Raw genomic sequence first — 13,843 nt, forward strand, 5'->3', positions numbered from 1 at the left:
ACCAACGCTGCCTCTCCATAGCTCTTGTACTGCAGCATGCAAATGCCCTGTATCTTCTGAAGCATAGTGAAAAGTGAAAACTGAAGTTACCGTTTCCTTTACATTTGGTTCTTTCTCTTGAATATCTGAATAATCTTGATGAAGCTGTTTTAAATCAGACAAGAAATATGCTGCATTCATAAGGGAAGCTCTTCTCTCCTTAAGTTCATCATACTTCACTTGTAGTTGTCTCAGCTCTGGCTCTAACCTAAAACAAACAAAAAAATTTTCCCGAAAATGAATGACATAAAGTATAACAACAGCCTAATAAGGTAGATGAGATGGAGTATGTCAGGGTGCTGAGTGAAGCTTTAAAAAAGCAGGGAAGGTGGCCTAGGTGGTCCAAGGTATCTTTGGCTCTGAAATTACAAACGTGAACGACTCTGGACTCAACACACAGAAAAGACTCTGAGACGTGATGCACAACGAGTGCTCAGCAAAGAAGCCCACCCACGAGGATGCCTGTTAGGTCCTAAAATTCATCGAGTCGTTTGTAAAGTCTTGAGAACTACTGAATTAAAACATATACTTGGGTAAAGTTTTTAGCGCCCCAGGCGGCAGTAGACAGGCAGTGCAGTTTAGCAGTAAAAGTGGACAAAAAGCCTTCCCTATGCCCCTTCCTCTTGCTGAAATTTTGTCCATTTCCAAGGTCTAAGAAAACCAGTGGAAAAACTCTATCAGTGCCTGGATGAAATGTGTGACCTTGAGCAACCTGCTCTCTCTCTCAGTAGCTTATTAGTTTCTTAACCTATAAAATAAAAAGGGATAACTTGGATTTTCTGGACCAATTTATAAAAGAATGGGGAGAGGCTACCATCTTTTATTCTCACAAATGAAGATATAAAAAAACAACTATGCTCTGATATCCTTTTACAAAAGAAAAGTCCTCATAACAGTTCCGTACACTGAACAAGTGCTGCATTCTGGAAAACTCATTGTGCCATCTGGGTTGTGGGCAGGAGTGCTTGATTTGGAGCCAGTTGGCAGACACCAGGCGGGTGGCTGAGGGTCAGTTACTGCCCTGTGCCTTAGGTCTTTCACATGTAAAGTTACAATAATGACATACATTTTTCTCTTTCTGTGCCTTTTCAAAATACTATACTTCTCAACTTCTAAAATTCTATCTAGAAAAGGAACAGTAGATCTCAAAGACAGATGAGTCTTCTGTAGTTGTCTTATATGGCCAAATAACCTACCTCACAGGGTTACAGCGATGAGTTAGTATGTAAAGCATTTATAGGACAGTGCCCAGCACACACAGCTAACACCTTAAAAAGCTTCCTCTCATTATCCTTCTTATTTTGGCCTGGGCCAATGAAAGCTTTAGCATGGGCCAGCAGCACCTGTCCATACACCAGATTTGGAAACCAAAAGCCTAGACAACCAATTTTTACCACTTCTAAACTTCTGTGGCCGTCTCATCTTTAAAACTTAGTACTTAATTATAGGCTGTCTTTTCTGATAAGACCACTTTTTCTAGCTATTTTAAACTCCTTAAGAGCAGAGAGCATATCTGACACTGCTTATTCTTCTGCTGCTTTACTACCAACCCTCCAGTTCACAGAGCAGCCCTGTCTGTATGGAAGACCACCAAAAAATACTAGTTGGTTGACCAGCTCACGGATTGTGCTCCAGTCTTCCTAACCAGACCATGGAGACGGCCCTGGTGGAAAGTGTCCTGGCCCAACACTTGGGAATGGACTCACACGAGTGCCATGCCAAGCTATACCTTTCAACAAGATTCACAAAAACTGTTAACACTTAATACAAAACTTACGGTATCCCAGTCTCCGTGAGGCACTTTCTGTATATTTATTCATTTAAATCTCACAACACCCTGTGAGGTATAGTTATCATTGTGCTCATCTACAAATGAGGGAACTGAGGCACTGAGAGGTTAAGTAACCTGCCCAAGGTTGCACAGCCAGTAAGTGGCAGAGCCTAGACTCAAAGCCAGGCAGTCTGGTTCTAGATGGAGTCTGTGCATGCACTAAGTCTCTAATTCGGCTGCCTCTCGGGCCAGAACTGAGAGCTCTCATGGGGGTACGGGCCACTGCTGAATTCCCCTCCGCTCACAGCTTCTCCACTTGGCAGCAAAGCCTGCCTTCACTGAGCTTCCAAGCTCAGAGAAACCTGGGGTTTAAACGCAGCACAGCAGCAAGTTTTACAACAAAGCTTCGCATGGCATATCGTGATTAAATCCTTGTTAAGTTCTCAAAGAGGATTTTGATATTATCTTACCGAAGCAGTTCATCCTGGACTTCAATCAGATGTTGCCTTTTCTTTTCGATATCTGAGATCATCTAAGTAATACAACAGTTAGTTAAATTAATTTTGTAAATATTTGAGCACTGCCTTGTACACTGTATTGGAAATATAGTGGGAAACAAGAAAAACCCCATTCTTACCATCATGGAACTTTGGTCTAATAGGGAAGATAGATATTACATACAAACAGGATGTAATTACAACATGTGATACATGCTATGAAGGGAAAGAACAGGGAACTCTGAAAAAGAACAGGGGTATCCAGTTGAGGACTAATTAAAGAGGAACTGGGGTCAGATCTTTACTACCCTGTGAGCTATAAAGTAAGGAGTTTCCATTTTATCTAGGTACACTAGAAAAATACTGAAGCAGGGGAGTGTCATGACACAATTTTTATTTTAAACAGGACATTTCAGTATAATACACTGTATTATCTCAACTGTCACTTTTAGTGACTACCTCATATTCCACTGCTGGACATTGAGACGACTACTGCTTGCTTATAAGAAATGCAGAATTGAGCAACAGGAGATTAAAACTGAAAAACGACAAAGGCTTATAATCACCAGAAGGAAAAATGTATACATTTCAAATCCATTTCTGTTATAAATGTAGAGGGGGAGCTGTGCTTCTACACGTAGGTTCATGCAAGTTTGGAGCTAGAACATCGGATGTCAGGTGGTCCAACTACAAACAGACGGGCAAGGAGGGCCTCGTGTTTCCTTTTGCAAACCTAGTGGCACACAGTGCATTGAGGGAGCAGAACCAGGACGAGAAAGGAGGCCTCCTGACCCTTAACCCAGGATTCTCCCCAGGCTGCCCTTTTACCTGAGACCTAAGACAGTTCTTTAGTCTAAAAGGTTTTTGACATACACAGCAGTGACAAATATACATTACTTAATACTTATCCATATAAGTGGCCATTTTGGGCTTGAGAGCCATTTTTAGGCTAACAAGGATCCCCAGTTCCTCAGCTTGCAGGATACTCATCTGATCGATCACCAGATCAACCAAAGAAAAGCCTGACTAAAGAGATAAAAGATCTTATACAAACTCTCAAGGCCGTAAAACCCAGAGTCAGGTCTTTACTTAACTCTACATATGTGCATGTTCTACAGAACTGTGTTTCTAATCACATAAGTAAGTTACCTTAGTGTTCTTCCTTCTCAGAGTTTTCAACATCTGGACTTCTTTAAGCTACACAAAACAAAAAATAAATATTCGCCTGCATTTTCCACAGTTAACTGTTTTATCAGTTTACAATATAACCACATCTAGTTTAAAAACAACATGTGAAATATGTATAGTTCTAATGAGTTCTTTACCACATTGCCAGCAAATGCAAGCTTTTCAAAGATAACAGTATGCTGCTCAGGATTAATAAAAAATATCCAGACCAACAAATTTATGTCAGTGAACTTACCATTTTGATGAGTTCTTCTTTCAAATTAGAATGAAATTTGTTGATGGCTTCCTTACAAATTCTAGAGTCTGTTTTTTGTCTATAGCAGGATAAAGAAAGTTAAACTTAGGTATTACATAAAGGATTTTGAAAGGTGTGTTGCATTTGTTTAGCACACCCATAGACACACACACTGTTTGGTACATGCCCTTTTGAATATCTAAGATGGCATGGTCAGCTTGCAGCCCTTTCTCAGATTAAAAAAAATACTGGAAACATCTCAACAAACAAAAGAAAAAGAAGAGGAAATATTTCCCCCAAACCCTCATGTATGTGGTCAGCACTCCCTGACACTGGCCACATCCACAGGTGACACTAAGCCATGTAGAAAGCAATGTTTACAGCCAATCTCTGTCTTTTTCTGCTGCCTGATCCAGTGACCAGCAGACTTTAGCGCCTTCCTTCCTCCCTCCCTGCTATAACTGGAGAAATAATTGTATAACACATCTGGACTAACCAATGAGTAAGTAGCCAGAAGCCTGCCATTCAGTTCTGCAAAAACTATAAAGCTGACCCAAAACTGGCTCAGGTCCCTGTCATCAGGGACAAAAGAGCCCAGTCTCCCGTCTGGCTCACTCTGGCTGGACACAGACCCACAGCGACTGTGCAGGAGCAGCGCACACACTGCCAGGGCGGCAGCCAGCCCACTCTGCCTCGGCACGGTGCACCACTATGAAGTGTGCTTTTAATAGAAAATAAATCTCGTGTGACAGTTTATCTTATAGTTATTTTTATCTTGGGGCAAATCCATGAGGAAAAGTCACCCAGCATAAGGGGACTAAGCCCACGGCCTAATTCTTCAGAAGCTAAGCATCACATAAGAGAAGGCCTACACATCTGAATACAGATTTTTGAAGTTTTCATCAAAAAAATGGAGTATTTCTAGTGACATCAGAAGATGGTGGAATAGGAAACCCCACAGGGAAACCAACTTAACAACTACCTACAGCCCAAAAAGCCTTTATGAGAACTCCAGAAACCAGTTGAGAAGTTGCAGTACCCTGGCAAGTTCAAAGTCAAGAAATGTTCAATCTAAAAGAGCAATTTTAGGGCTTCCCTGGTGGCGCAGTGGTTAAGAATCCGCCTGCCAATGCAGGGGACACGGGTTCGAGCCCTGGTCCAGAAAGATCCCACGTGCCGTGGAGCAACTAAGCCTGTGCGCCACAACTACTGAGCCTGCGCTCTAGAACCCGCGAGCCACAACTACTGAGCCCACGTGCCACAACTACTGAAGCCCGTGTGCCTAGAGCCCACGCACCGCAACGAAGAGTAGCCCCTGCTTGCCGCAACCAGAGAAAGCCTGCGCACAGCAACAAAGACCCAACACAGCCAAAAATAAAATAAATAAATAAAAGCAATTTTAAACATGATGTCTTAATAAAATAATCTCTCTATATAAATAGCATAAATTGATAGAAGTACCAGGAAAAACGTGAGTAATACTGATTCTAATAATAGATCCAATAATTAGAGATTCTACATAGAACCACTAATTAGAGCTTTCCCACAGATTATGTGCCAGGCCATAAAGGAAGCCTCAGTATTTCAAAAATAGCTATCACCAATCCATGAAATTTGACCATAACTATGTAAGATGGAAGGTTAATAAAAAATATAAATTAAAAAGTCATATTTGGACATACAAAAACATACTACTTAATAATTCACAGGCTTGAAAAAAAATCATAATGGAAGTTTAAAAATATGTAAAACAGTGATAATGAAAATTCTACATATCAGAAGCTGTGGAGTGAGTAGAAGTGCTATTTCAAGGGAAAGTTATTAGGTACATATATCACAATATCAAAAGACTTACGTATACTCTAGGAGGATGTTCTCAAATGCAGACAAAACGACATCTAACTCCATGATGTCACTGGTTTTCTTTTCTTTTAAACACCAAATAGGTACACAGTCGGAAGTATCTAAAACATTAGGATAAGTCAATTTAAAATACTGATTATCAACAGTTTAGCTCTAGGTCCAGGGTTCTGAAAGCCTACAATGAAAGTAGTTCCACCAAATTGCTAAAAATAGCGAGAGCTTTTGAAGCACATGGGAGGAGACATGCTCACTTCTTCCTCTCCCGGTCAGTCTCACAAACCCGTCTGTACCTCACCCTCCAACTGCCGTCTGCTTGGTTCTCCCCTTTCTGCTGAAGTGGCCTAAAGCGCTGCTGCCTTTTCATTACCTTGCTGAGTCCTTACTTAACAGTCTGCTCTTATCTAACACTACTGGTGACTGAGATCTTCTCTATTAACTACATTTTCATAGTTTTAATCTACCTGAGAGGCCACTTCTAGGACACATAAAGGTTACTGAGTGTATTGATTCAGATAGCTGTAGGAATATAATAAGAGATTAACTAAACTATGGTACATTTGTGAGCAAAATATTATACATTCAGTAAAATGGTATTGTAGAATATTTAATGACAAGGACTTGAGCCCACTTAGTGTGAGAAAAGCTCAGTAAAAGAATTGAAGAGTAAAGACCAAAAAACATGGTAGTTATTTTGGGGTGATGGAATTTTAGGTGATTTTATCTTTCTTTCCATACCTTTGAAATTTTCCAAAATAAGCATTTTTATAATAAGAAAAATATAAAACTTATCTTTTAAAAGAACTGAAGGAAAGAGAAAATGCTTTATTTTCCTCCCATTTGCCAATAAACTGTCAATAAAAAATGATGCAAAATAACATGGATGAATCTCAAAGTTATGCTGAGTGAAAGAAGCCTTCTATAATAGAGTACATACTATGTTGTATGAAAAGAGTATATACTATGTTATGAAAAATTAAAATAGATTAATGAATAGGTGCTAAAGCAAGTATAATAAATTTTGACAGTAAAATCTAGGTAGTGGGTATATGAATATATATTGTAAAATTCTTTCTCCTTTGTCGTATGTTGAAAATTTTCATGATAGATGTTGGGAAAATCAGTTATTCCAAAGTCACATATTTTTAACTTTTTAAAGTAACAGTTTTATATACTTAAATTTACTACTTTATCAAATTAAGAAAAATATTTTTAAAAAAGAAATTCTTGAATGATTGACTATGTATAAAACACTATTGTATACCCAAGTCTGTGGCTTCACTTCTTGGTTTCTTCCTTTTGCCACGAAACATCTTCTTTTTCTGAGCTTTCTTAAAAAACAAAAAAAACCACAGCAAAGATTTTTATTTAAGAGGAGTCTCTCTTAAAACAAGAATTAAGACAGTATTATCAGACACTGTCAATATTTTAGCTACAATTCTCATTTTGTTCTAAGTTAATGGTTAATTATATAAATTATCTAAATTAATATAAGGAAATGCTGAAAAAAATTAAACCACCTCAAAATAAAAAGTAATTAAAACTTTCAGTTGGCTTGTAACAGTGGGTGCCTTGGAGGAAACTGAACTTTTATTATTTAAGATAATAATGTGTGGGGCTTCCCTGGTGGCGCAGTGGTTGGGAGTCCGCCTGCCGATGCAGGGGACACGGGTTCGTGCCCCGGTCCGGGAGGATCCCACATGCTGCGAAGCGGCTGGGCCCGTGAGCCATGGCCGCTGAGCCTGCGCGTCCAGAGCCTGTGCTCCACAACGGGAGAGGCCACAACAGTGAGAGGCCCGCGTACCACAAAAAAGAGAAAAAAAAAAAAAAAAAGATAATAATGTGTGGAATCAGCTCAATTTCTGCTCCAAGCTAAGAGGAAGTAACAGCTTCTGAACTAGCTGTCTTGCCATAAACAGCCATAAAGTGGGGAGACGGGTGGCACCTTCATTCAGGCACTGGACAACAGGCAAAACAAGCCTGAGAGACTCAGAAGGTGGACTCTGGCTGCCCGCCTTCCCGCACGCCTGGGGACAGCTGAGACCGCAGCACAGCAGGCCCAGTCCCAGCAGAGTGGTAACCCTCGTCCGCGGGAGGCAGAGGCCTGCAGTAAGCTGCTCAGGGAGAAAGAGCCCAGGTCTTGGGTGCGGGTCCCCGACAGCCCCTGACCGCCTACTCCACATGCGCATGAGGCTGCAGAGAGTATACTGGGACGTGGCTGTCGTGGGATTAAGAAGGTAACAGGTAATAACAGACAGGAAATTCTGGGGGAGATCAGTTGGAGAAAATGCAGAGACCTCATTAACAACTAGTTAACAGATGTCTATCCAGCTGAGCTTGGGGAGAGACCACAAGTTAGGGGTAAGAACGGTACCCTAGATCGTGCAATATCAAACAGGGTGAAACTGTTCCCAAGGGGGCAGGCCAGAAACCCTCAGATAGTACAATGGTTTGTGACCATACACAGTATATTTATGATATTACAATTTAACTGCGGGGGATGGTTAGGAGGAAAAATGTCTAAAAAGGCTTCTTAGGGAGGACAGCAATGGAAGAGGGTTGAGAAGCACTGCTCTAGAGAAAGGCCTACCCTAGACTCACCCTAACAAAGCCTAAAACCAGTCTCTGGCCAGATTCACCAGGGAGACAGAGACGGGAGGGTGTGGTAAGCAAGATCCCCAATGACTTGGACAATTCCCTCCCCTTGAGTGTGGGTGGCTCCTGTGAATATGATGGGATGGTCACTCCCTTGATTAGGTTACGTTTCATAAGAGGCCACTGCAGCAGACTGGAGAGATTCTCTGGCTAGCTCTGAAGATGTCAGCTGCCATGCTGTGAGAGGGCCATGTGACCAGGACCTAAGGGCAGAGAGTGACCCGGCTTTAACCAGAGAGAAAACAAGAACCTCAGGCCTACAACGGCAAGGATCAGAATTCTACCAACAGCTTGCATGATCTTAGATGGGGACCCTGGGCCTTGGATGAGATTTCAGTCCTGGCTGGCACCTTGACTCCAGCCTCTGAGACCCCGAGCAGGGAATCCAGCTAAGGTGAGCCTGGACTTCTGACCTATAGAAACTGTGAGGTATAAATGTATGTTGTTTGAAGTCACAAAATTTGTGGTACTTTGTTATGCAGCTACTGAAAACTATTACAGAGGTTGAGTCCCACTGAGTTACAGAGGCTTGGAAGACACCTTAGGCTTTCCACAGATTGACTCTAACGAAGGATAAACCACACTACAGAAGTTCAGGATGATCAGCCAATAATTAAGATGCCTATTAGAATGGAAGGCAGCATTCAGAAGAAAACACAACTCAAAGTCTCAACAACCTATCAACAATGTGCAATACACAAAAAGTACCAGGTTAAAAATGTTATACAAAAAATGTAACCTATAGGGGCTTCCCTGGTGGTGCAGTGGTTGAGAGTCTGCCTGCTAATGCAGGGGACACGGGTTCGAGCCCTGGTCTGGGAGGATCCCACATGCTGCGGAGCAACTGGGCCCGTGAGCCACAACTACTGAGCCTGCGCATCTGGAGCCTGTGCTCCGCGACAAGAGGCCGCGATGGTGAGAGGCCCGCGCACCGCGATGAGGAGTGGCCCCCGCTTGCCACAACTAGAGAAAGCCCTCACACAGAGATGAAGACGCAACACAGCAAAAATAAATTAATTAAAAAAAAAATGTAACCTATAGTCAAGACAGACAAAGTACTCAATAGAAGCTGACCCTGAGACAGCCCAGATAGTCATCCCTCAATATCCAAGGAAGATGGTTCCCAGATCCCCCATGGATACCCAAATCTGCTGATGTTCAAAGTCCCTTTTATAAAATGGTGTAGTATTTGCATGTAACCTATATACATCCTCCTATAAACTTTAAATCATCTCTAGATTACTTACAATACCTAATATATAAATACTGTGAAAATAGTTGCTGGTGCCTGGCAAATTCAACTTTTGCATTTTTGGAATTTTATGGAATTTTTTGTCGAATTTTTCCTATCAGCGGTTGGTTGAATCTATGGATGTGGAACCTGCAGATACAGAGGGCTGACTCTACCTGACTGAGAAAACAAAGACCTTAGAGCAGCTGTTATAAATATGTCCAAAGAAGGAAATGATGGTCTTAATGATTATGCAGATAGGGAATCTCAGCCAAGAAGTAGAAACTATGGGAAAAAAAAAAAAAAAAGGAAATTCTAGAACCCAAAAGCACGCTACTAAAAAGGAAAAGTCACTGGGTGATGTTTTATTTCCTGTGGCTGCTATAATAAACGACCACAGCTTCGTGGCTTAAAACAACAGAAATGTCTTCTCCCACAGTTCTGGAGTTCAGAAGCCTGAAATCCATTTCAGTGGGCCAAAATGAAGGTGCCGGCATATTATGACATATTAAAAGCTTGACTAAAAGATATTATATATTGATATGTCAAGAATCTTAAAATAGGGATTTCCCTGGTGGCACAGTGGTTGAGGGTCTGCCTGCCGGTGCAGGGGACACAGGTTCAAGCCCTGGTCTGGGAGGGTCCCATGTGCCGCAGAGCAGCTGAGCCCATGTGCCACGACTGCTGGACCTGCGCCCTGGAGCCCGCGAGCCACAACTGCTGGGCCTGCGCTCCATAACTATTGAGACCCGTGTGCCTGGAGCCTGTGCTCTGCAACGGGAGAGGCCGCCACAGTGATAAGCCCGAGCACTGCAACAAAAAGTAGCCCCTGCTCACCGCAACTGGAGAAAGCCCGCGCGCAGCAACGAAGACCCAATGCACCCAGTAAATAAATAAACTTATTTAAAAAAAAAAAAAAGAATCTTAAGATTTCATATGACCCAGAAATCTTATCATAGCAATTTCTTCTAAGGAAACGATCAAGGATGTGCACAGAGATTTAGCTAGAAAAGAAAATCATCAAAGCACTTACATTTTAAAAATTACAGTTGCTCAGTAGTAAGAGATTAAACTATGGCACGTTCATGAATGAAATGTCATGCATTTATTAAAATGGTATGTAGAATACTTAATGAGAAGGATATGGTTCCACTTAGGGTGAGAAAAGCTCAATAAAGAAGAGTATAGACCAAAAAATGTGGTGGTTATTTTATTTTTGGGGTGATGGAATTATAGGTGATTTTATCTGCTTTTCCATACCTTCCAAGTTTTCTAAATAAACTTATTTTTATAATAAGAAAAGTGTAAAACTTATCTTTTAAAAGAAGTGAAGGAAAAAGAGAAAATGCTTTGTTTTCCTCCTAGACATTTTCTATCAACGTTTTTTCTCTCCAAGGGGATAGCAGACACTCTCCTACCAGCTGACTTTCTGTTTCCAGGGTCTCTTCTTCAACAGAGGGCTTGGCACCAAGGGGTCCCACCTTTTTAAGCGTGACCAATTCAGCTGGTTTCTCTGAAGGTTCTGAAGATGCTGTAGCTGAAACAGCTTCATGTTGTGTACTTATGTTCTCTGCTGGTTTAACTTTTCTCGTTACATCACTTTCTTCAGTGCTTTCAGATTCATCACTAATGGGCTTGAGTTTTCTTCCTGGCTATGTCAAGAAAACAGCATTACTGTTTTGAAAGTACAGATGCTTACCATTCCTATTGTATTAGATAACCATGAAGCCCACATTTCTTATCTCTAAACTTCAAGACTGAACATAATAGGAAGATGGCAACACGATTTAGCGGATAGGACGGGAAACCTTGACTAAAGGGCTCCAAGCAGGCACTCCCAGCAAACCACTCTGCCTTTGTAAACCACCATCTAAACACATTACACGAACACGATGAAAACTGACAAGGTACACAGAGAGTTGAGATCTCTGTAATGAAAAACACTTCAGATATAAAAATATTTCATTTTTATTAAAAAAATCTTGTAAAACATTATATACTCTATGAAAAATGTTGCTACAGAACATTTTCTCTATTTGCATCCAACTTGACTGGATATGAAATATCTTACAATTTAAGATAGGAGAACACGCCTACATACCTTTTTTGCACTAATTTTTACAGACTCATTTTCACTTGCTTCAACGTCAGAAGTGTCCGAACTGTATCAAAGAACAAACCGTCAATATCTTGCACACATTTCATTTTTATTGACATATGTCTTCTAAAAGTTGCTCCCCCAACACAAAAACGAGCTCAATTTATAAGGAGATTTCCCACCTGTCACGGGTGGGCCTGCCACCTTCCCAGATTTACTGGTCATCTCCCACACCTTCCCACACCCAGGCCACATCAGTTTAGTGCTGGCAGGCAAGTAAGTGTCCCATAACTGCAGTACCTCATGGCCCTGTCTGAGAACCGCTCTTTTCTCCCCGTCACCACTCCCAGGTGTACGGGCCATCATCTGTACTAATCCACAGACACTAGGCCCATGCTCAGGGGACAGAAAAGAGAATACCTTCTTTCATCCTTTGAAAAGGAAAAAATAACCCTAAACTTCTGATGAGAGTTCTTTCATTTTTTTCATTCAATTCAACAAACATTTATTTAACACCAACCTCAAAATGCAAGTACAAGGAATAAAATGACTTGAAAAATGAGGAGGCTTCCTTTAATGGGTTCACTGACTAGCAGGAAGGCCAAAGACAGTGAGTGCAGAGGAGATGTGGAGAAATGGCTGGGGAATCAGGAAACACATCATGGTTATGAGACTTGAGATGACTTTTGAAAACACTTTTCCAGGCAAAGAAACAAAGGGAATGGGATTTAAGGAAGAAGGAAAAGTAAACATAAAAGCACCGTTCGACGTACGGGAAATCAGAGTACAGAGCGAATGTCTTGCTAAAGAGAAGCTAACACTATGGAAGAAGCCAAAGGCTAGGACCGGGGAGGCACCGAGGCGGCCAGAGGCGTCCTGCTCAGACCTGCCTTGCTTGGGTGCTGCGCCAGGGCGACCCTCGCGTGGCGGCCACTGCTGCCCGGCCTTCCCTTCAGAGCTGCCCACCACCTGGGGTCGGCCAGAGCTGTGAGAGCTGCGCTGCAGTCTGAGGCCATCTCTGCTCAATCCGGATTCTTCCACCTGTAACTTTCCCTGATGTTGCTAATAAATCTCTTCAATTCTCTCACTGCCTCAGGTCTACTTACCCGAGGAGCCAGACAGACACAGGGGGCCCCCGTACCACGCCTACAGGTTGGGGGTGAGGGAGCTAAGGCCTCCGTGCTAGACACACACACTGGAAGCGGGGGTGGTGGGGGTGGTGATCGCACAGACAAAGCGACCAGCAGCAGGGGCCTGAGCCGTGGCCACAGGGAGGCGGAGGGTGTACGCAGAGAAGAAAAGCAGGTTCTCAAGGGAGTCACAGGCCAGAACAAAGGAGACCGGTCAGAGAACAGAAGGTACCAGGAACGGTTCCCAGACAGCTTTGTGGGGTGACTGGGTGACATCAGGACCCTCAAGCTAGAGGACACCAAAGGAGCTTGTTGACACCAGACGAGGGAGGAATGACGGAGCCTGGTTTCGGCTGTGTTGAGCCCGAGGTGCCTATAGGCATCTAGGGAAACGTGGCCAAGGTGCAGGACAGCCGGGGCCTCGGGAGGGGCTGGGCGAGAGGGAGACCTGGGGTCAGCGGCTTATGGGTCGTTAAAGCCACGAGAGGAATACGGGGGAGGGTGGAGAGGAGAGGGTGAGCGCAGACTCGCAGACACAGAAAGAGAGGAGAGGAGAGCTGGGAACAAAGAACCCGACAGCCCTGGGGGCCTGGCAGCTGATGCCGCCTGAGTCCTGGGGAACGCTGACGTGTGCGCCTCCCCGTGCATCCCTTCTGCCCAGACTTCCTTCTGTATCCATATATAAGCCCGGTCTAACCTACCCAAATAAAGTTTTTTGTCTGGACGTATCGCACCACCAAAACCAAGATTACCAAGGACATCCACACTGTTAAACCAACCCCTGTGCTCAGCCTTTCCCCAACTGGCGTTTGGTCCTCCTGAGGACACACACCTACTCGCCCCCCTCCCGCCTCTCCCGAGCACAAGCCCTCTCCTGGCTTCCTTCTTTCCCCTCTGGCCACTGGTCCTCTCTCTGCTTTGCAAGCTCCTCCTCCACCTGGACAGATGCCAGGCTTTCCCGCAGGGTGGCCCCAGGTCCCCGCCTCCTCTCGGCCCACCGTCTCTCCCTGGGAGTGCTCACCCGTGCCTACACCTCCTGTACCAAACCACTTCAGTCTGAACTCCGGCTCAGCCCCTCCTGGGAGCGCCAGGCCCAAGTACACAGCAGTCTCTCTAACATCTTCACACCAAGTTCATGA

General features: G+C 43.3%; 2 protein-coding genes across 10 annotated transcripts in view; one reads left to right on the forward strand and one right to left on the reverse strand.

The window, feature by feature from the left end:
* Positions 1-12,658, forward strand: part of PRIMPOL (primase and DNA directed polymerase) — a 58,784-nt gene extending 46,126 nt beyond the window's left edge. For all 7 annotated transcript variants that reach the window (XM_060086156.1, XM_060086158.1, XM_060086165.1 and 4 more), the window contains one exon: positions 12,279-12,658. In XM_060086156.1, the coding sequence (XP_059942139.1) occupies positions 12,279-12,565 (287 nt within the window). In that variant the 3' untranslated portion in view covers positions 12,566-12,658. The remainder of the gene's footprint in view (positions 1-12,278) is intronic.
* CENPU (centromere protein U) overlaps positions 1-13,843 on the reverse strand; it is a 34,056-nt gene that overhangs the window by 7,730 nt on the left and 12,483 nt on the right. For 2 of the 3 annotated variants that reach the window (XR_009530810.1, XM_060086167.1), the window contains exons 5-12: positions 11,578-11,638; positions 10,895-11,128; positions 6,855-6,921; positions 5,586-5,694; positions 3,731-3,809; positions 3,457-3,504; positions 2,281-2,342; positions 91-247 (exon numbers count right to left, since the gene is read on the reverse strand). Coding sequence is in view for 2 of the 3 variants with exons in the window: in XM_060086167.1 (XP_059942150.1) it covers positions 91-247; positions 2,281-2,342; positions 3,457-3,504; positions 3,731-3,809; positions 5,586-5,694; positions 6,855-6,921; positions 10,895-11,128; positions 11,578-11,638 (817 nt within the window). In the remaining variant the exon portion in view is untranslated. The remainder of the gene's footprint in view (positions 1-90; positions 248-2,280; positions 2,343-3,456; positions 3,505-3,730; positions 3,810-5,585; positions 5,695-6,854; positions 6,922-10,894; positions 11,129-11,577; positions 11,639-13,843) is intronic. The other variant, XM_060086168.1, reaches the window with a different exon arrangement.

The sequence above is a fragment of the Mesoplodon densirostris genome, chromosome 20, assembly GCF_025265405.1.
Source record: "Mesoplodon densirostris isolate mMesDen1 chromosome 20, mMesDen1 primary haplotype, whole genome shotgun sequence".
Taxonomy (NCBI): Eukaryota; Metazoa; Chordata; class Mammalia; order Artiodactyla; family Ziphiidae; genus Mesoplodon; species Mesoplodon densirostris.